The sequence below is a fragment of the Nyctibius grandis genome, chromosome 4 (genome assembly GCF_013368605.1).
Source record: "Nyctibius grandis isolate bNycGra1 chromosome 4, bNycGra1.pri, whole genome shotgun sequence".
Lineage (NCBI taxonomy): Eukaryota > Metazoa > Chordata > Aves > Nyctibiiformes > Nyctibiidae > Nyctibius > Nyctibius grandis.
In genome coordinates this window covers 67546815-67568730 of record NC_090661.1, presented here as the reverse complement: position 1 = coordinate 67568730, position 21916 = coordinate 67546815, and the positions used below count along the sequence as shown (strand labels likewise).

Below are 21916 nucleotides of genomic sequence, written 5' to 3'. Positions count from 1 at the left end.
TCCCTCTCATCTCTGCTGTCGCTCCTTCCATCTTGTTCTTTCTGGTGCTGGTGGGGACAACAGCACAGTCCACGAAGGTGGGTGTTTCCATGTCTAGCAGCAACTGTCCTTAGCTCAAGCAGGAGAAGCGAGCTCCTCTTTGAGCACAAAGCCTTGCACTTTTTTTTGGGAAAGGAAAAAGCAGAGAAAACGGTATATAAATGGGAGCGCAAGCTTTCTGCTATGTGCGATATACCAAACCTGCTGTGGATTAGAGGATGGAAGCCAAAGCATCCTGTGAACATCATCTGCGTGTGTGTTGTATTAAGAGTAGCTGTGTTTTGTCACGCAGGCTTACTGCTGCTTCTCTAACTGTGCTTTGTGAAATGTGCTATAGGAACTGCTCTGTTAGCAAGTGAAATGAACCTTCCGTTCTTCCAGAACCGCGTGGGACGAGACACTTGTTGTCATTTGATCAGTCTTTTTTTTTTTTCTAGATAGTAGTTTCCATCTTTGTGAAATGTCACCTTACAAACATCACTCTTGGCTTATTCTTTGCTACAGTTGGAAAGTTTCAATAATTTATTAATGGGCTGCTATTCTTTTATTACCACTCAATGATATAAGTAAGATTTTTTTAACTGGATAGTGCGTGACCTGAGGTACGTCCAAATATTGCTGAGGCCTTTGTCAACAGCAAGAAGGTCACCAAGCTTGTAGGTACAGATGAGTTACCACTACAGAGGGACTTCTCGCTAATGGTTGAATTGGATGTCAATGGGGTAGTAAAAGTACAGCCCTCAGTTCCCCAGGGCCATTGCTGCCCAGTGCACCACCCATACCCTTGAGATTGGCCTGTTTCTGACCGAGCTGGGAACTTGGCTTCTGTTTCATGCTTAACTTGCCTATAATGCCATCTCTGCCCTAGTTCAGCTCTGACACTAGCCCTGGTGCCTTGTAAGCCATCTGCTGTGAAATGGATTTCTCGTTCATACCATGCCCCTTCTTGCAGCTAGCGGCTGTTCTGCTACAGGAACGTTCCCCTGCTCCTCTCTCCCTGATGCTGTATAGATTTAACATGTGCCAAGTTCAGAGCAAGGCCAAGTCTGGCCTACGACAGGGGCTACAATTACACCATCGCTCTCCCTTCCTCCGTGCTTCTCTATGCACTGCCCAGTCCTCAGCCTTTACAACACAACCAGCAGACTGAGGACTGTGGGCTCTGCTGCAGTGCTGAGAGACCTAAAGATTAAGTACTTCTAAATGTCGTGCCAGAAGGTCAGAGATTGAACCCTAAATACACATGATGATGATACACATTTTGTTCTCAGACCATGTGTACAGCAGCCTTGGGGCTGATGGCAGAGATGAAATATAATCTCCTTTCCCAAAGGAACACTTCACACAGACTAGACATCCTTCCCTTTTATACCACAAGCTTCTTCTTGTGGGGTTATTGTGCTCAAGGTCCATTAGGAATGGAAGTGACAGAAACAGGATCCTGGGGGTATGTAATTTTTAGCCTGCTCACCAAGTATTTGCCAATGGCATAGCAGCAGAAAAACAAATACTGCCTGGCCTCTTCTGTCTCAATTCTGGTAAGCATAAAAAATTCAGCCTGTGGGAGTTTGACATGAAACAGGTATGTTTAGAAAGAGATTTTTATTTAGTCAAGTCTGTATACAGCTTGATAGATTTGTCAAGTTACATGTTGACAAAGGGGCAACAGATAAAAAAAAGCTTTTGTTTGCAGTCACGCAATATGAAAGATGTTCCTCAGCCTTAGCGTAAGCAGGATTTTGTACATGTTTGTTCTTACTTGTTCTTTCTGGAGTAAGAGGCATCGGCATCCTGGAGTGAGAGTACATTAAATCAGTATTTCCCCCCTTGATTTAAGTCCTTTCCCCACAGTGTTATTTTGCTTGAAACAGGTTGTGGAAGTAGGAAGCTTTATGCTGCACGTGCCACCCTTATTTTTGCATTTCCTGCTTTTGGAGTACTGTGACATGGGGTTTTTTTTTGTACCAAGTTCAACAAAAACACAGTAAGAAAAATCCCATCTCCCAAGCAGTATTACAAGACCAGAACACTGTGCTACACACCTGTCTTCAGGGGTGTAAATGGGAGTGACAGCAGTATTGCCTAATGTACTTCTGGGAGGTGCTCAGATGACTAAAAACTACAACCAAGGCAGATGTTTTCAACAGTCTTAATTTCAAGTTGCATTAAATAACTTATGCTACTGACTTATAGCTCAGCTCTGCGTTCATGGCGAGATCTGAACTTGCAGCCCGTGTGATGAAGATCAGAGCAAGACCTTTGGCGCTACACGATGTCCTGACTTCACTGTTCTGTGATGTGACCAGGCTGCAGTAATTCTAGACCACCAGGCGTGCAGCTATGGAGCCTGGCCTGGCATCAGCTGCTAGGGAAATAGGAAAGGGATCCCAAATGCCATCCCAACAGGCTAAAGAGTCTGTCAGCAGGGGAAAAAAAGCAAGAGAGGAATAATCTTACCACTCCGCTCTTAAAGTTCTGTATTCTCCTCTTGCCCATTCTGTTCATCAGCCACCAGGCCCACGTGGGTGCGTACTGCCAGAGGTAGCAAACAGCCAGGTAGGGGTGGTCGCTGATCCAAGCTTCCTTCAGGTCGTTGGCCGTGCTCACCAGGGTGAGCCGGACGCAGCGGTCAGTTGGCATCTTGTGGGACTGATCACCGCTGTTCTCTAGGGACTGGAGGGGACAGAAAGAGAGGGGGGATCAGAACTAGACCTCTGTTAGTGGGAGAGAAAGGGCCAGGCTATGTGCAACAGACACACTCCTCCCAGTTTCCTCACTGTGCACAAGTAGAGTAACCCAGCCAGTACAGCAGAGACGGGGTGTGGAGCCCAGCCTTCACTATGCTCATCCTTTACTCTTCAGTGTGGGAACACCAACCACCTTGGCTTTAGCACACATGCTTAAATAAAGCACCCTTTTAATTAATACCTCAATTGATAGATCAAAGAAGGTTAAAACAATGGATCTCCAAACTCTGTCCTGCTTCAGCATGGCTTCTACTTTATTCTAAAACAGATCTATCAGGTTATCTGTTCTGCTGCTGAGGGCTCTGAGAAATGGGAACTTTCCCATTCCCAGCTGCCCACCCCATTATATGCTACAAGTTACTCAGTAACCAAGTTAGTAGATGAGGCCACATTCCCCATTAACTGAATATTCCTGCCAGCTCTGCTCTGCGGGCAACCGTCTCAAACAAGAGAAAAGCAACTGGCTTCTTCAGTGACAGGGATGTCTTACTTCAAATCTTGTCCCGTCATATCTCTTAACGAACGTAAGCCACAGCCCTGTGAAGTTATATGCTTTTCACTCCAGCAGTAACAGACTGCTCTATCAATCTGTTCTTCTATTTTCCAGAGCAAAAGCAATTCTAGTCTAGATTCAGTCTTCCTCCTCAGTCTTTTACCATGCTGAAATCTGAGCAGTTTGTTTTGCAAGCTTTCCAGATTGCTCAAAAAGCACATCTTTTCTTTCAGAGAAGTTTTGCAAGCCAAAAATCCTTTCAGACCTTGATTCAACAATAGGAGATTATTCCCCCCCACACACTGGTGGGTTATCCTGAGCTTTAAATCGATTGAATTTAGGACGGATTACATTTGGATGTCTCATAGTAGCAATTTTTGCAAGCTACTTTGTTAGACAGCCTTTATTAAAGGCAATTGTGCGGTTGGAAGGTTTTGCTTTTTCTCCTTGAACAATCACTAACAGGAAAAGAATGCAGCCTCCCGTCAGCTGACTCCAGGGGCTTTGCCAACAACGGCGTCAACTGAACATGGGACATCGTGACTAGGGCAAACAAAAAGCTACCTGTGCAGAAAGGATAGTATTCCGCACACAGAATTCCATCCAGAAAATCCTGGCCTTTCCCCCAAAACGGCAGCAGGGTGGCTGTACAGTAAATTTTGCTCGACTTGGATTGTACATGATGGAGGCAGAGAGGGCAGAACAATTCTCAAACTTTATTTTCATTTGATATGGACTTGATGCCACGAAGAACTACAAGATTATACATGGTTCTGCATCAATCAAAGCATTTCTTGGGAAGAAGATGAGGTTAGTGTTTGCTAGGAGGAAAAAAAGAAAAGAAAACCACGAAAGGATCACCGGGCCTGCAGCAAAGTTAGATTTATCACAACAGAACCAAGTCCTTACCTTTGCAAGATTCTCCGTAAAGACATTTTGTATAATCTTAGACTGTACAGGTCCTGGGCATATGTTGATAATACTTATCTCAGGGTAGTCAGTCAGCTCAGTCCGAAGAGAATTAAAAAAACCCTAGAAGAAAAGACTCTCATATAATCTTCCTTTGCCATATTTCCACATCACAAGGCTTAACTGACTACATATTTTCATTCTAATTCTATATGGCAAAGACAGCAGCATTCCACTAAAAGCAATTCCTACTGCTTTGTTTGACTTTTTGTGTTCCATGGCTAATTTAAAATTTTACCTGCAGTTACAGACATCATTGTATTTGAGAAGTCAAGGATGGATTCTTCAGTGATTTATATATCACAATAACTTCTCTAAACCACAGCCAGATTCTGCTGTCCCTGGACTGAGGACAAGTCCCACTGACAGAGCGTCGTGAGGGCTCATGACTGGAGACACTGCACATCTTTAGCTCCCACTGGAGTTAGCCTGGGCTACAAGCACCCAGCCTCGCTGTTCTGGTGGTGGAAGTGCCACCAACTGTAAGAACTGCAATACCCTGGAAATTATCTTTTGCAGGTGAACTGCTCTTTGTGGTGACATTAAAGATTTTAAATTGTTTCTGTTGAGTAAGTGGCACTGGTTTTATGCAAGAGAAGGAGGAAAACTTTGCAGCTTATTAAGTCAAAGGTGCACCCTGATATTTTAGGGGGTAATTCAGCACCACTGAATTCACTGCAGAGCTTGAAATTTGCATCCACATAGATATAAATCTTAGTTCAGCTCAGGAATATGTTACCAGTGTATCTAAACTATAATTACAAAAGCTGTATGTATGTATTTTCTTTCAGCTAACAGGGTACAAGTCATCTTAACCTCTGTGGCAATTCACATTTAGACAGCAACTATTCTAGGGAACATGAACAACTCGGGAAGGTGCTTCCTACCAAAGCTGCTGATCAAGCAGGACAGAGCTATAATTTAGCAAACACCACATCATGTCTTATCTTTGACCTGGTTAATAACAGTTCCCTGTATTTATTCTAACACATCCTTTTGTGTCACAACAGAGACAGAGAGTGAGCACAGGCTGATAAACTTCTCCCACTGTAGTAAAAATTTATAATTTGTACTCCCATCCAGCTTGGGAAGAGGGCTGGCTGACCCAGAGCTCTGAACTATATTGCAACACGGGGCTAAAATCAGCCAGATATGCTCCTGTGATGACACAGAAATAGTCAACTGGGACAATTCACTAATGCTAGGCAATGGGTTGCACACCGGTGCACACCTATGACCAAGGACACAGGCTCCAATTTCCCAATGGCTGGTGACTAACTCCACCTTATAAATTGCACACAGGCTTTGCAGTTACGTTCTGTAAAAACGCTGACCATGTATTTCAAGTTATAAGTACCTGCACGCCCTATATCTAGCAACAGATCTTCACAGCGTGGTATCAAAGCCTGGAGATGTGTAACTTCTAGAGGAGTAAGTTCTAACATAAAGACACTTGTATGCCCAGAAGTCTGCTTCTGGACACATCAGGAAGCAGCTCAGATCTGCCAACCACCCAGCTGGTTTGGATAAAAACCCCAGACCCTCCCCTAGATTACCTCCTGCCCGGGGAGGAGCCTCCTCCGCCCCCGATGCACACCCCCAGATGTGGCACCAATACAGCTGTGCTTTATCCACCACTCTAGGCTAATGCCACAACCCAGACCTGCACTTCCCACATCCCCCTCCTTTCCCCAAGGGGTCCTGAGCCTGCTTCTCTCAGAAAAGCCCCTCAACCCCCAAGTTGTGCAGCCCTGTCACAAAAGTTGTGCCCTCAGTTCAGCTGAGGAAAAAGTAACCAGTAAAAATACACTAGACCCCAAAGGGGAGAAGGAGGCAGCATGTCATGAGCATGGCCACTTGGGCCAGGGGAAGACACAGCACTGCTCCGTGTACACAAGTGCTTTGTATCCTATTCACCACAGCAATGACGGGAAGCCCAGGCTCTCCTAGAAACACCATCTGAACAGTAGCCTACACAGCTGTCTTCCCTCCTTTGGGTAATCGTGAGTTATTCCATCAACACTGAACTGCATGAGCAGGACTAAGCGCGAGCTCTCCCAGCCCACGCTCCCTTATCACTCCCTGGTGGTTTGGGATGGTGAGGAACAGAACTGACTCCCATTTTGCCTGAAGGGCACAAACTCAAGATGGACTTGCAGGAGTCAAGGAGGTGGAAGGGTGTGTGTCTGGGAATGCTGTGATAGAAAGGAAGCCAGAAAAATTGCTCGGTCTCTTGTGACAAAGAACCTACACCTGCTCAAATGCTGGGAGGCTTCTAGGATCCAAGTTCTACCTAAAAATGGGCACCTGCCCGCAGTCCTGAGTAGCCACACAGCAGTAGCCAGCTCTGTAGGCAACTCCAGACACCTTCCTGCGGAGGGCACTGGCTCTGGCACTCTCCACTCAGATTGCTGCTTCTCTCCCAGTATTACAAAGGGAGCCTGGCTGACCTGAGCAAGGTGCAAGACACCAAAAGCTGAGCATCGGTCCAGTGAGCTTATGTTCTCTTTGGAGATCCTGTCTACCCAGCAGCCGAGCACAGGGCTGCTAGGCTTTTTTTAGAGCGCTGTTTGAGTAGCACTGTCAAAGTCAGTGCTATTTCATTAATGGGTTGCACCAGCTGTGACCACGAAATGCACGTAGCCAGAGATCACAGCAAGCTCCTGTTTCTGCTCTGTGGCCATTCTGCAATCCCCCTCCACTTCAAGGGGTTTGTGTGGCCCCTCCTTCCCCTGTGCTGCAGTTCCAAGTTTTTACCACCATGGGAGAGGTTAGTCTTCACCAGGAACACAGGGTGGCCAGGACATTTGCTCAGCTGAAATCCTGGCTGATATGCACAGAACAGAGCCTCTTGAGGACCAGAATCTCACATACTCTGTCCCCTCTGGAAGCTCTGTCTACAGTATATAGCAGTTCTGATTCCAGCACATATCTTAGATATCCAAAGGTAGGTGGTAAGAAATTCCTCCACTTCCTCCCAGAAGAGAAGCTTAAAATTCCTAAGTAAGAAAATCAAGTACTCTCCTTTAAATTCAGGCAGGGCAGACCCAGATTTGGGAGCAGTAAAGGAACTCAAGTGCCAGGGGAAGAACCTGAGCATCTGCCCCAAGCCCAGACTGAAGCCAGCTCTGACATGCAGACACAGGGTCAGTGGAACAGGAACTGCTTGAAGCCATCTCTGGGCCTTTCTGGCTTAGTGACCAAATCCTAGGAGATGCTGGAGAAGGCAAGGCTGAACTGACTTCTATGACAGAAACATTTAGAAATTCCCCTAATGACCTGACACTGAACAAAGAGAACAGCGGTTGCTGCTCAGCGCAGTCCATGTGTTTATGAGACAAGTTCCTGATTAAGGAACATTTTGAAGGCCACCATTTCCGATCCACTCCACATGCCACCAATTATATGAATTACAACTAGATGAATGGCACATGATCTCCATGAGCATCATCACACTAGGAGAGAAACTGCATCAGTCAGATGCAGACTCCCATGGACTTGACTCACGCTCTTACAGCACTCCCAGAACTGAAATAAAAGGTAATTTCATCAGTAGAGCGTTGTTATGAAGAATTCCAGTTGGCATAAATCAAAGTGCGATTGTTTCAAGAACAAATTTTAATTTTTAAAATAATTCCTTCCTTCCTTCCTCCTCCAACTGCGATTTAAAAGAAATCTATAAAAAAAGAAATAAACAGAATAGAAGGAGGGACTTTTTTGAAAAAGACATAATTAAGATTGCAGCATTAACTGTGTCAGCTGTGGTAGAGTTAAGGCACAAGTTAAAAAAAAAAAAACACAAAACAGAAACCGTAATAGATGAATTCATGTCAGATAGGCACATATATTTAATAGATGGTGGCCAAAATGCATCTTCATTTCAAGAAGATCTTAGAATACAGGTTGATACATGCTGGGAAAACACAACAGGAAAAGCATCACTTTATGCTTCATCTTATTTCTCCCCTGCCCTCTCTCTAGCCATTTCTTCTTGGTCATTGTAGCCCCAGAGATGGGCTACTGGGCTATCTGAAGAGGACTGCCATCTCAGAGACTTCCTTTACCTGAACTGTACTGGTGAAGTTTGATATTTAAAAAAAGTTTTTCTAGTTTCTGGGGGTTTCATGCCCACATTTAGCCATAACTCCAGACTGGTAAGAGACTCTCAGACCAAGTCTTTTCAAAATCTGTATTGCTAATCACATGTTTTTACACCTGCAATTAGTATTTACAGAATTACTGTGAAAGAAACAAGAAACGAGGTTTGGAGTCTGGCCTGGTTATTGAGTAGAGGTAGAAGCTAACAAAGACACAAGCAATTCAGTTAGCTTATTTTAATTAATCTAGAAATTTTAGTAAACTATCTCTTTAAAGCTTTGTCCATGTTGTCGATCTTAACATGAAATTCAGAGTTCTGAGCATTTTTAAAGCACCACGTGAATTCCTTGTGCTCTGCAACTAATTAGCCATGCTTAGACCAACTACACCACACCCCAAGATAAGTCAACTGAAAGAACGCTTAATAAACAAAGGAGCATAGACGGAATTCATGCTTCTGCTCACTGCATTCTTCTAATTTAAATCTACTAGACTTAAACCAAAAGCTGGCCTCTGATGGGCAATTTCATCGCTGCCACTCAAATGAAGAGCAGCAGATCTCTCCCTGTCGCTAACTGAAAACTTTTTATTAGCAGAGACCTGTCACTGTCTTCTACATCTTCATCCTTTCAAGTGTCTAGTGGCTTTGCAGTGTCAGCCACTTGTTACATGTTTGTTGCTGTTAGTCAAATTGTCAAAAAGATATTGATCCCATAGCTCAAGCAAAGGTATTTACCCCATTTATGTGCTTAAATCCAGCAGGGAGTAAGAAGGTGCCTGTTTTTCAAACCATCACTGAGCACAGATGAAGTTTATTTTACTAAGATCAAAACGTATGTTAGCAGGAAGTCAAACAGTGGTGAAAGACAAATACGTCTAAACAAATTTATTAGTTAAACAAACAATTCCTCAATGATACAGCCAGTCTTTTTCCCCAGATACTTTTCTGACCTCTTCTTTTATGTTTTGCTACACAAGTGAGACTACTTTCAAAAACTCTTTCCAAGCAATATTGAAAATTCAGTGTTACACAGAAGATAATTTCCTAAGACATGATGAGCTGCCAGTTCTTCACCCCACAGCAAGATTCAGAACTCTTGAGAAGATTCGTTCAGATGCTCCCAGCTAGATCAGGAATTCTCATTTCTCCAAGCAGTCTGCTTTACCACTCACTGTTCTCGCTTTACTGTCCTAAACTACTTCCTGTAGTCTTAAAACTCTCACCAGTGGCTTTTCCTCCCTAACTGAATTAGGATGAGAACATTAGGGCTTCTATATGCAACAGAATAATCCTCTGATTTAAGTATTCCTTCATGTGAAGGCCAGAGGCTCAGGTCTTGTGTTTCACACTGGAATTTAACTACACAGTGGTTAGACTCAACCAAGATGGCATTTTGAATTTTAGTCAGGAAAATAAACTTACACTGGGACCTGCCATTTTTTGCATTTCAGAGTAAATGAATTTTAAAGGACTTTCAAAACCTGAGAAAGTTACATATGCTGTGTGAAACTTCAGGGGAGACTTGTGTTTTCTGCACAGAATAAAGTCCTCTGCTACAGCACTAACTGATGCTGGTCTATTACACATCAAGACTTAATCTCAGAAATGTAACTTACCTGCAGGGCATGCTTGCTGGCACAGTACCCAGACGCAAGAGGAGCTCCCATGATACCCATCACACTGCTCACGGTAACAATCTTTCCTCTTTTTCTTTGGATCATGTGGTTCAGGACATGTTTTGTTAAAGAGATTGTACCCAGGTAGTTGAGTTCCATTATGGCACTGTAGACATCCAGGTTCGTATCCACGAACAGAGAGCGTTGGGAACGTCCACCATTGTTGACCAAAACATCAATCTCAGGAAAGATACAATAATGATATATTAATATAACACATTTCCTTTAACACTTGCGCTTCCTCAGGCAGTTCTTAAGTGATTATTCTCTTCCCTCTAGTGTCATCTCTGCCATATGCAAGTAAGATGTATCAGCTGCTGAAGAAGTTCCAGCAGTTGCTCTCCCACACTAGACTTCTCCTTTGAGTTGAGGGCTGTCTAATTTTGAGCTGAGACAACAAAACAGGAAGACAGTGTTTGATGCCAAACAAGGTTAGGTCCTAGTACAGGAACACTGGCAGCTGGAAAGTTGTTTTCCACACGTTTTTTTAACCCTACTGCACTGTAGCAAATAGCAACGCTCAGGTCCTGCAAGGTGACCTCTGAAAACATGTTTTATGCAAAACCAGAAACCAACTAGAGTACAGAATGGAAGAAACAACTCTAGTACCAATAATTTCACTGTGAAACCAAAATATCAAATGTGGACTAAAGGCCTAGCTTGAAGCTTTGCAGATGGCACTTAACATTAGTTAGATCTGACTGCTATTGTTTTAGCTACGTACCCTGGACTAGCAATCTAGAAAACAAGGAAAACAATTGTGCCTGGTGTCCAGTTTTATCCCATATGGCTCTGAACCCAAATTACATGCATTACTGAAACTACAAAATAAAGGTTCTGACTTTCATACACAACTTGAAGCCCTAAATATACAGCTGAGGATTATTACAGTTGGTCCAGAAATTCAGTGACATCAATCAAGTGAGTTTTTAGTTCTTGGTAATGATCAGTGATTATTTGTTCATTGCTGCATCTCTGTAAAGCCTGCTGAAACCCAGAAGCAAGCAACAAAAGGGATGAAAATTCAGGTACTTTTGGCAAGTTTAATACTGAAACTTGAGAAAGATGTAGACACTGGTGAATTTACCATACAATAGAATAAAAGTGAAATACGACCATAAATGCAGGTATAGGAGACAGAGAAGAAAAAGAAGTTTAACCCCAGAAGCACACCTTACCTTGCCAAAATGCTTAAGAACACTGTTGGTTGCAGCTTCATGAGAGCTTCTATCAGTCAAGTCAAGACGCAGAACAAGGATCTCTTTTTCACTCAAGCTGCTAATCTCTAAAAACAACCATAAAGTGAATGGGAACCAGTAAGATTGCTAACACGACAACTGTGGGAAATGTAATGTGCTTTTAAACACCACATTTTCACTAAAAAGGCACCAAGAAACTGTAACATTAAGTTGGAAATAAAATGCTTGCTTTGTTTTCATTTTGATCTCCACATAGAATCCATTTTTAATCTGATTCTACCAAGTGTTTCCTTTCTCATCATTATGTTTTTGCTTGTGAAAAGCTTGACTTTATTAACCAAGCTTGTGTAGCACAATATAGACAATTCAATTCTCCAAATAAATTGCAATAGTTGTGAGTAACATGCAACAGGATTATTCGATACAGAAATTTTTCACTGAGCCATTCAAGAGCACAGCATATTGGCAGCCTTGACACTCTGCTTGTATGTTAACTGGTCAAGCATGTTTATTCCTGACAATAAGACTAGTACAATTTAGACCCAAAATACAACATATATACATGAGTAGCTATGAGTCAAAGTCTAGAGAAGCTAGATTATTGGAGAATTATTGGAGGAGGCAGAAGGAGAAGGTCTTTTTTTAACTGACAGCTTTTAATATATCCATCTCCTGAAATAAAAGTCAGCTGTCAACAAGTTCAAGCCTTCACATTGAGTGTTTCTACCACTGTCTCTTCAGAACAACTGACCTTTTCCATAGAAAGTATTTCTTGAGCAGTGATTTGCTGCCCTGGGGTTTTGAAGCAGATGATTCACAGAAATAAAATCTTCAATGTTAATCTTTCCATTTTTTTTAACTACATATAACATGATTTTTAAACTTTATTTATACTAGTTTGATAGTGCTATTTTTGTTTCTAAATTGATTCGTAGCCACAACTAAGTGTACCTGCTCCCCTTTAAGCAGTTGCCCTCTTCAGAGGGCCTAAGGCCCTGATTTTTTAATTACCACTTCTTGCATACACAGGTAAGGTTGAACTTTGTCTTTACAGTGATGTACAAATAAGGAGGTTACTTAAATCTGTAAGTTGCCTCTGTTCAAAAGTCACTAGTATTTAGGCTACTGGTTATAATAAACCTATCTGCCTAGTTTAAAGCTACTAGTATTTCCATTTATTGCTCACTCCAACCCCTCCACATGCATTTTCCCCTCCACTTCTTCCAGAAAGACAGCAGTAAAATCCATGTAGTTCAAACTGCCCTCTCAGAGACACACTCTACCTCATGCTCCCTCAAGCAGATTTGCAGAGTTGAAGCCTACCAGGATGTGGAGTGTTTCTGCCATGGATTAACAAGACCACATGGTCAACCCAGCCAAGAAAGCTACATGGGGGGGAAAGAAAAAAGCAGACGAAGAAACATAGACTGCTGGTAAGGAAGGAGGTGCTCTTTTATATGATGTAAGCAGCTTTTGACTTCAGGAAATATCAAACCAGAGGCCTAGTTCTTGTTTCAGTGCAATCAGTAGTTCAGTCTGATTTCCACCCCCCAAAGCACTCAGACCATACATCTCTATCAGCCTCCTTACTTCGTTTCTAGGGTGAGGAATCCTTGTCTAGTCATTCCTCAAACAGCTTTTACAACACTTCAAACATTCCTGTTACCCTTTTTCTAAACCACTTCTACCATCCACTCTTCCCCTTGTTTTTCTATAATTTATAGATTGTCTGTCATTCATTTGGCCTATCTATATTTCAATCATATTGGAGCATTGTCAAACCAAGAAACACAACCTCCATCTAACTTTTTTTGCTTCCTTTTTAGGGCTTTTGAAAGAAAACAACCTCCAAAATTACTGGTGAAATTCAACCCATGTTGCAGAGAGCAGCTGGGGGAAATACAGAAGCCACCTGCAGGAACCATGTAAGTTATACAAGTTGTTTTCTCTCTCTCCTGCAGAGAAGTGTTGAGTTGGCATACGCAGGACTCAACAGGTATTACCATAACTTTTATGGTACTTTCCTTCTCTCTCTCCTTCAGCTTTTAAGCGGTGTAGAATGCATAAACGTGTATCAGAGGGTGGGGTCTCTGAATTTTGAACAAGATAAATGCACTCGCTTCTGACATTAATATGAAGATTATCTAGTTAAGTTGCTGCTGTGTATAGCATCTACAGCTGGCATGTTAAAGCATATTAGCTCCAATTATGCCATGTAATTCAGCCAAATTCAAGTTGATATAACATGTTGCAGCTCAATCTTAATCCATCCCACACTACTCACACCTTACAGAATGCTCTTGAACTCAATTGCAAAAAGAAAACATGCAGGTGGAAGGAGGGACAAGACTCCCAGGAAGCAAGTGGACTGACTGCCCAAGCATGCAGGGGTGGAATCAGGAAGATCAACACTCAGAGCTGAAACTGGTGAGGAATGTGAAAGGCAACAAGCTTCATAGATACAGCACCAACAAAAGGAAGATCACAGACAGAGTGAGCTCACTGCTGAATAGGGATGGTGATGAAGTGACGAAGGACACAGAAAAGCATGAGGTACTCATTGCCTTCTTTGCCTTAGTCTTCACTGGCAACATCTCCTCTCAGATCTCCCACAGTCCTGAGGCTAGACTCTGGGGGAAAGAAATACTACCAACATCAGAGGAAGACCAAGTTAGGGACAAACTGCCCGTGTAAGCAGGGCAATACATACATCCAAGATTTACAAGAGCTGACTAATGTCACTCACCTTTGGAAGGTACTTGGTAAGTGGAATAGCTCCACAGTGACTGGAGAAAACCAAAATGTCACACAGCCTAACCTCAGTCCTTGGGAAAATTATGTGGCAATTGCTCCTGAATGCAATTTCCAAGTACATGAAGGACAAGAAGGTGACTGCGAAAAGCCAGTATGGATTTAGCATGGACATACACTGCCTGACCAACTTAACTGCTTTTTGTGATATGACTGGCTCTGTGGACAAGGGGATGTTGTTTACCTTAACTATGTGGCTTTCTACGTTGTCTTCCACAGCATCCTTGAAGCTATATTGGGGAAACATGAGGAGTCTAAATGAGTTGATTACAATGCAAGTGAAAAACAGGCTGGATCACCAGGCCTGAAGAATAGCAACCAACAATTCAAAGTCAGACTGGTGGCCAGTTATAAGTGATATCTCTCCACAATCAACATCTTAATATCTTCATTAATGACTCAGATGATGGGACAAACACAGGTTTTCAGCAAATTTTCAGTTAACATCAATTTTAAAGGAACAGTTGCTATGATGGAGGGGAAGACTGCCATTCAGAGGCATCTTAACAAGCTGTAAAAACCGTCTGACAAACCTCATGAAGCTCAATGACATCAAATGCAAAATTTCACACCTGGGGTAGAATAATGCCAGGCAGTACTGCTGGCCAACAACCAAATGGCTAGGTATCAGCTCTCCAAACAAGACCTGAGGTCCTGATGGAAGGACAACAGCAAGTTGAACGTAAGTCAGCAATGAGCTCTGGCAATTACAAATGCTAGTGGGCTGCTCTGGCAAGAGCAGACAGAGGGAAGTGACTTTTAAGTGCCTGCACTTAAAAACTGCATCTAGATTACTGTGTCCAATTTTGGACACCCCCCATAGTTCAAGTCAAATACTGATAAACTGGAGAGAGCATAGCACAGAGCTACTAAAGCAGTTAGGGGGTCTAGCACACAATAATCAAGGAAAGGAGTAGAAAGCTGGGCTTATACAGCCTTGAGAAAAGAACGGTAAGAGGGGAAGGGGGCCCAATTACTCTTCCACTACTTAAAGGCTGGCTATAGAAAATATGGAGTAACTACATTCCTAAAGAGTTTCCTATATTCCTACTAATCTGACCTATAGTTAAATAAAGTTCAGTAGCATATATTTGAAAACCACATGGCTACACAAGACTTTAAAGCTCATATATACCACAGCTAAGACATTCACAGGGTTACTTCAAGTTGGCAGAGGCTGAAATTATCTTACGTAAATCTGTACTCTTGGTTCACATCAATTGAAATAATCTTTCTGAATATTCCTTAGCACATCGCACTCTCATACAAGCGTTGCCTGAAAATGGGTATCAGGATCATGGCTCCTGCCAGCCTACCTACGTTATCAGTTTTGCAATGACAACAAACAGCCAAAGACGCAAATGGAGCTGCATACTTTTACTGACCGCTAAACACTGTGTCATAGAGCATTGGAATTTTGCCATGATTACTACTTAACCACACTGTTATCTTATGTCCCTTGCTTCCTTTTGAAGATATCTATTTAAGTGACTGTTTTTTTGAAGCATCAGAAAATAGAAATAAGGAGTTGTGCATTTTTGAAGCTCCTTGACAGATTTTCATAGTAGCCTGCTGCAACTTTTACATTTCCAGGAATGTTTAGGTGCTAACCCAAGACAAATGTTTCACTATTCACCAGCACACAGTCCAAGTAAACTGTGGACATTCTGTAAACATTTTCAGGAATGAGCTGCCAGTGTCATAATATAATCAGTATAAAATACTGCATACTGAGCTACAGAGGATATATAGTCGGAAAAAGACATAATGTTAATCATGTTCAAAACTTCTATTTATCAACATGAATTAACTGTCTATCCTGCTTGCTGTGGAGACAGAAAACAGGAGGGAAAAAGAGAAACAGGAGGAATGAAGCCAGACTACTGACTCAGCAGGTGTATGAAAGTTAACTGGAAGAGTTAAACATTCCGCTTCACATTTGTTCCTCTTGATCTGCAGGAGATCTTCTTTCTTGCACTTGGTCAGAACAACTTTTTCTGAACATTTCTATTCATTCCTTTTCCAAAGAGGAAAGTCAGTTGTCAGTTTGCCTGTGACATGCACAAACCTGAAGGAAGACTTTTTAGTAGCATGCAGCCACATGGTTTGGTTCTTAATAGGATGATACCCCTCAGATTGTTTCCTCCATTCCCCACAGTATTTATTCCTTTTCTTAATCTAGTACCTTACAAGATCACTTGCAACTGATAATGAGATTTTTAGGTAACATTGGCTTATGAAGGAACTCATAATGCAAGTGTATACAAAGGCTTCTCACTCACAAAAAGAAAACACCAGCTTCAGTGAAGCCATGTATAAAGTTTACTTTCATCGTAAAATTTATTCCTGTGATATGTGGGTATTTCTGTGGCAACTCCATCACAGCAAGAGAGGAACTGCTCGCATGAAGTAGCAAGTTGTACTTACGAAGGCATTTCTTTTTCACTCTTTCCAGCTCATCCTCTCTTCTTGCTGAGATGGCAAGCAAGGCTCCTATCTTTGATAGCTGGTAAGCCAATTCTTCTCCAATTCCACTTGAAGCTCCTGTCACCCAGACAACCTTGCCACGCAGTTCATCTTCTATCAAAAGAATCAAGACAGTAGTTCACACGTTGCCAATGCTAGGGTAAGCATTTAAGTAAGTCACTGCAGGGGTATAATCTGACACTATTTTGTAAGAAATATACTCAATTTTTTTGGCTATTACAAAATCCCGACTTCTTTATTTTTTGGTCACATGCAGTTGTGAAATCGTTCATAGCTGTTCTGTTGCCCCTTGAACTTTGTTCCAAGGCTAATCTGAATAAACACTGATTATCTACTTGATGGAAGAAATTTGATTGCATTTCTGCAAGCCATCCACACATAGCACTTCCACTCACATCATCAAAAAGAGCTTCAGAGGAAAACGGAGAAGAGAATTCTTGGAAATGACAGGAACCAGTTACTGTATTGCAAATTCAAACAAAAGTCTAAGCAAACTTTTCCCAATAATGTTCTACCTCAAAAATGTTCCCAAGTAATTGTCAACAGAAGAATATTCTCTGAACAAAGACAGCTAATCATAACAAACCAAATGGGTGTTCATCCACTCTGCTTTGTTTCTGATGCAGGTTATTTCCTGCATTGGCCCCAGTACTGTACACAGAGTTCCCAAGGTGTAAGCTCATGTGTGAATTTCCCGTGTACTCATAGTTCCTGCCCAGGCATGCTTTTTTAACCTGTAGTAAAAATAATAGTATCTTACTCCTTTTACTCCTCTGCTTATGTGCCTGTTCCCCCTTGTTTGCAATCACCCCCACTCCATGATACACCTGTGTGCTGGGAAAAGGCTTAGCTTTCCAGACATACATCCAAAATCACCCATTTAATTCTAGAACATGATTTAAGGATGAATTATCACTAATATCAGAGCACCTTCCAGAATGTATCATTGCCTAACACTTGTATGTGTTCTTCAATATTAGTCTTAGTGAATATTAGTCTTAGGGAAAACCTGACTCAAGTCCTCAGAGCACTGCTGACAGGGGCTCTTCCTTCTATTTCTCAAGATTGTACAGAAGAGTAGTCCAACAACGTCTAGCCAACCAAGAAAGATGTCATGGTATAATTCAAACAGCAGAGCCAAATGCAGTTCCTCAGACTTAAAGCTAGTTCTATTCCGAAAAGGGACAGAATAGCATTTTTTCAGCTCACTGAAACTCACCCACTCGTTTAATTTAGCCAAAGTACTTCTTTTTCACTGCAGCCAGTGGCTGGCACTGCTTTTACTTCCTGCTTACCTCAGTAATCAGTTCCTGGTTCTCTCTACACCACACTGTGTTTCAAATTTCTACTTCCGAGTCTTAATGCCATAAATCCCATGAAGAGATCAGCACCAAAACCTCCCACCCTTCTAACAAGAGCAGAGAGCACTAAAGACTATCAGAGCTCAGCTTGAGTTTGTGGGACTGGCAGTAAGTATTATTTGTCTTTTTTTAAGCTGATTGTATTTTAGCCAAAGAAAAAACCCTCCTAAACCCAAGCTTTGATGCTTTTGGGCTGTTTGGGTTTTTTGGTTTGCTTTTAAAAACAGCAACAACAGTCACTTTCCAAAGCAGAGATATATTCTAAAGTTATGAACTTGGGAGGTGGAAAGAGGTGCTGCTGAAGTTGTAGGAATAACCACTGTATTAACAATTATACCAAATGGCTGCTGTCTGTAAAGCTTCTTCACTCCTTTCCTGTAATTTTATTCCAATATGTTATCAATTCATTGAATTAACCACAAGAAACATGGGGGCTCATCTCTCCTGTTACATTTTTTTTTGACAGAAAACCTGTGTAGACAAACACTACATGAACAAAAGAACACATGGACGTACTTTCAACCCTGCTTACCACACTCCTCTCGCTACTGAAAACAAATCCGCTTCCTCCCACCACTCAGTTTCCCTGTTCCCAACCTGTCTTGGGCAGCTTCACTGCAGTTATTCAGGATCTTGTTCTGTGGACAGAATAATTAACTGAGATAAGGAAAGTTTTCTACCAATTCCCCAGTGCTGACAGTTACCACACACTGAGCTACTGGGAGTTAACAGAACGGAAAACCTAGCTCAAATGATGTTGTAGAACAAGTATCAAACCACCAGCTTGCTCTAGAATAAATGTCCTGTTGTTACAGGAAATAAGTTTAAAAATTAACCACGACAAATTAAAAAGTAAAAGCAGATTATGCTATTACTAACCATTAACTACTGTGTTACAAGGCATAACAAATGAGAGGTTCAACAGAGTAGTACTGCAAGTAAGCCACAAAGTGTTTTTGGAGCACTATTTAGGGTTTTTTCCAACATTTTATAGCTCTTATAGCATAAGGTTGCATGTCATTTCATTCATGAAAAAAATTTGGGGTGGGGAAGTTTAAAGTAAAACATCCTCCCCATAGCCCTAAAGAATTATACCATTATTCCCAGCTTAAAGAGTAGGCTTTCAGATACGTAGGCTTTCAGATGTAAAAGGATCCTCCCTAGCTTGACACTATTACGCTACCTGTGAAAAGCACACCATTTAGAGTGCCTGCTGTTCAGCTAATGAAACACAACACCTAAGGAAAGTCATCCAGCACCCAGTAACCCTTATCTCCCAATTCCATAAATATTTAGAAGATGGGAAACAATCCAGCACCTGCCAATGACAAAATCCAGAAGAGAATTCTCCCTATAGAATTGAATCATTGAAGTGGAACCGGTCTTACCTATACTAAGGCCTTCCTTCGTAATTATAGTTTACAGCACAAGAGAAATATACGAGATCGGTCTGCTTTCTGGTAAGTATTTTTATCTCCAAACACTTCCAACATCCATAATAATGTTGTAGAAGCAATAACACAATATAATGACTGCAAGAGTGACAGCTCTAATAACAGCTTTAAATAAAAATCAAGGGTTTTTTCCATGGATCCACACATTACTTACCTAGGCACACTACATTCTGTGCGCAATATGGGGAGGAGGAAGAGAAAAGGGGGAACGTATTTAAAGAAACATCTTTTCTAGTGTTTGCCCCTTCTGTTTTCCCACCTGGACAGTTAGGATCAGCACTGTGGCACCATCATCCCACAGGTATATGGCTCAACTATCAGCAAAATGCCACTTGAATGCTACCGTTTCAGCTACGTATTTTAATCACAAGTACTGAGGCTGGGAGACGGGGCTCACCTCTTTGCAGAGCAAAGGAGATTATGATGACAAAATTCTGCCTGATTCTTCTTACCTTACATATTGAAACAACCACATCAGAAAGTAACTACGTTGCTCTTTATATGGGAACTTTGTGAGACTAGTTAAAGGTTTCCAGGCTTCCAATAAGACTGAAGGCTACATCCAAATAACAGTATGTCTGCCTGAGAGCTCCTACATCTTGATGTGCAGTGCACATAGATCCCTCAGGACAGAGCTTCAATTCTGTTTGTATTAGTCAAGATTTATCTTGTTTCTCTGCCCTGAGTCTTTCCGTGATCTTTGCGAAGTCCACACGTGAAGCTTTTTTGTAGTTTTCTTATAGTAAAGGAACTACCTGATGGAGTTACTATAAAACTTTGGGCCGCATATCTAAAGAGTTACAGATGATTGCTCACACAGATTTAAATGTAGTATTTCTTAAAGCTTTATGACTTTTGCATGCTTTTCTGTTCTCCATTACACGGACTAGCACTTTTGCAGTAAGCTTCTACTGAAAACAGAAGACAGAGACGTCTCAACAATTTGTCCTACTTCTCTCTCAAGCCCTTTCTAATATCGACCTTCACGCATGCCACCATCCCTTACCGAATCATGGTCTCAAGCCCAAACCGTTACTCCACTGTTTCCCCCAGGCACGCAGTCCTATCTCCCTATCTCAACCCAACATCCAGTTCAGTCTCCCACATGGGACAGCTTATAGTATCCCTTGTCCCATCTTCTTTCAGATCAGCTTCCTCCCCCGACAGGTTAGATGCAAGAAGAGGCTGTTGGGTGGTCGCTGATGGCACCAGCTTCCCGCTTTCACCTCAACCACCTGCACCCAGCACAGCTCACAGCAGCCCCAAATCGCCACTGCCGGCTAAACTGAGGGGGGATATTCAGAAATGTGTGGCTTTTCTCATCAAAAGTCTCTATTAAGCAAATAAAAACTATGATTTTTAAAGATCTGTGTCCAGAAGTAGGTACAATTACAGTCAGATTGGAAAGATCAACACAAGCAAGAGTTTAAAATCCCCATCTGAAGGCATTTTATTGAACTTTTGTACCCACAGGTGTCAAAAGCAGCACCCTACAGAGAAAGGGTGTAAAGGCACAGGCAGCAACCGCGTGGTGCTGTCCCTTTACGCCTTCCAGGGCACAATTCTCTGAAGAGGAAACCCATTTAATCCCAACATTAATATTCACGTTTACCATGTTGTAAACACTTCCAGCACTACTGCAACGTTAAGATCTGCTTGAAGATGTGAGAACAAACTGACACAGGCGCTAAACAGACTCCGAAGCAACTCATCCCGGCCACACGCCCCAAACACCGATCCCCCTGACCCGCGCTCCCCAGGCACCCTCAGCACCCCCCATGGCAGTGCCAGAACCGCACCGCTGCCCAGAAACGGCGCAAAACAGCTGGGTTTGGGCCAAACGGGCCTGCGCTCGCCACAGCGCTGCTGGAGCTCGCTGTCACTGCAAACTTGCTCTTAGACAGCTACTTTATTGGTGGGAGAGGGGCACCAAACGCCTTGCTGGTTAAGGGCAGGAAAAAATATGCATTTAGGGTTATTTTTATTCATCTTCAGACAAGCCTGCATGGCAGCTGCCAAGGGCTGGCTCCACCGCGCTCAGGCGACTTCAGCCCCGTCCCTGGGGACCCCTCTCCTCCCCACACGCCGCCATGACCCTTCCCCTCAGGCAGCGCCCCAAACCCGCCCCCGCCAACACCGCGCCCCGGACCCCCACCCCCGCCACCTTCCCGGCGGCTGCTGCCAGGCGGCTTTACCTGGCTTCTTCCCCTGCCACTCGGCCCACAGCACCGTGAGGTCCCCGTCGGCCCGCAGCCACCGGAACAGCTGCACCAGCAGCGCCAGGAGGGCGCCGCCCACCAGCGCCAGGCACAGCGCGCAGCCCCACGCCATGGCCGCCGCTGCCCGCGGCTCCCGCCGCCCCTTTATCAGGGCCGCGGCACTGGAGCCGCCCCCGCTGCCTGCAGCCAGCGCCTGCCCCACGGAAGCGCAGAGCCGGCCTCCTCCCCGCCTCCCCTTCCACCCCCTTTCCCCGCCGGGCAGGGGCGGGCAGCTCCGCACCGCGCCGCTCCCCCCGCCGCGGCCTGCCCCGCGCTCCCGGCCATGAGGCGGCCCCGGCGGGAGCCCCGCGGTGGGTAACGCG

The 21916-nt window shown here is 43.2% G+C and overlaps 1 protein-coding gene across 4 annotated transcripts in view; it reads right to left on the bottom strand.

Moving 5' to 3' along the window:
- Positions 1-1624: 1624 nt before the first annotated feature.
- DHRS7 (dehydrogenase/reductase 7) overlaps positions 1625-21916 on the bottom strand; it is a 36328-nt gene continuing 16036 nt past the window's right edge. For 2 of the 4 annotated variants that reach the window (XM_068398616.1, XM_068398617.1), the window contains exons 4-9: positions 16461-16613; positions 11202-11308; positions 9964-10203; positions 4189-4311; positions 2497-2712; positions 1625-1830 (exon numbers count right to left, since the gene is read on the bottom strand). In XM_068398616.1, the coding sequence (XP_068254717.1) occupies positions 1795-1830; positions 2497-2712; positions 4189-4311; positions 9964-10203; positions 11202-11308; positions 16461-16613 (875 nt within the window). In that variant the 3' untranslated portion in view covers positions 1625-1794. Of the gene's footprint in view, positions 1831-2496; positions 2713-4188; positions 4312-9963; positions 10204-11201; positions 11309-13725; positions 13853-16460; positions 16614-21530; positions 21748-21916 lie in introns of those variants that run through there. The other 2 variants (XM_068398615.1, XM_068398618.1) reach the window with 2 other exon arrangements.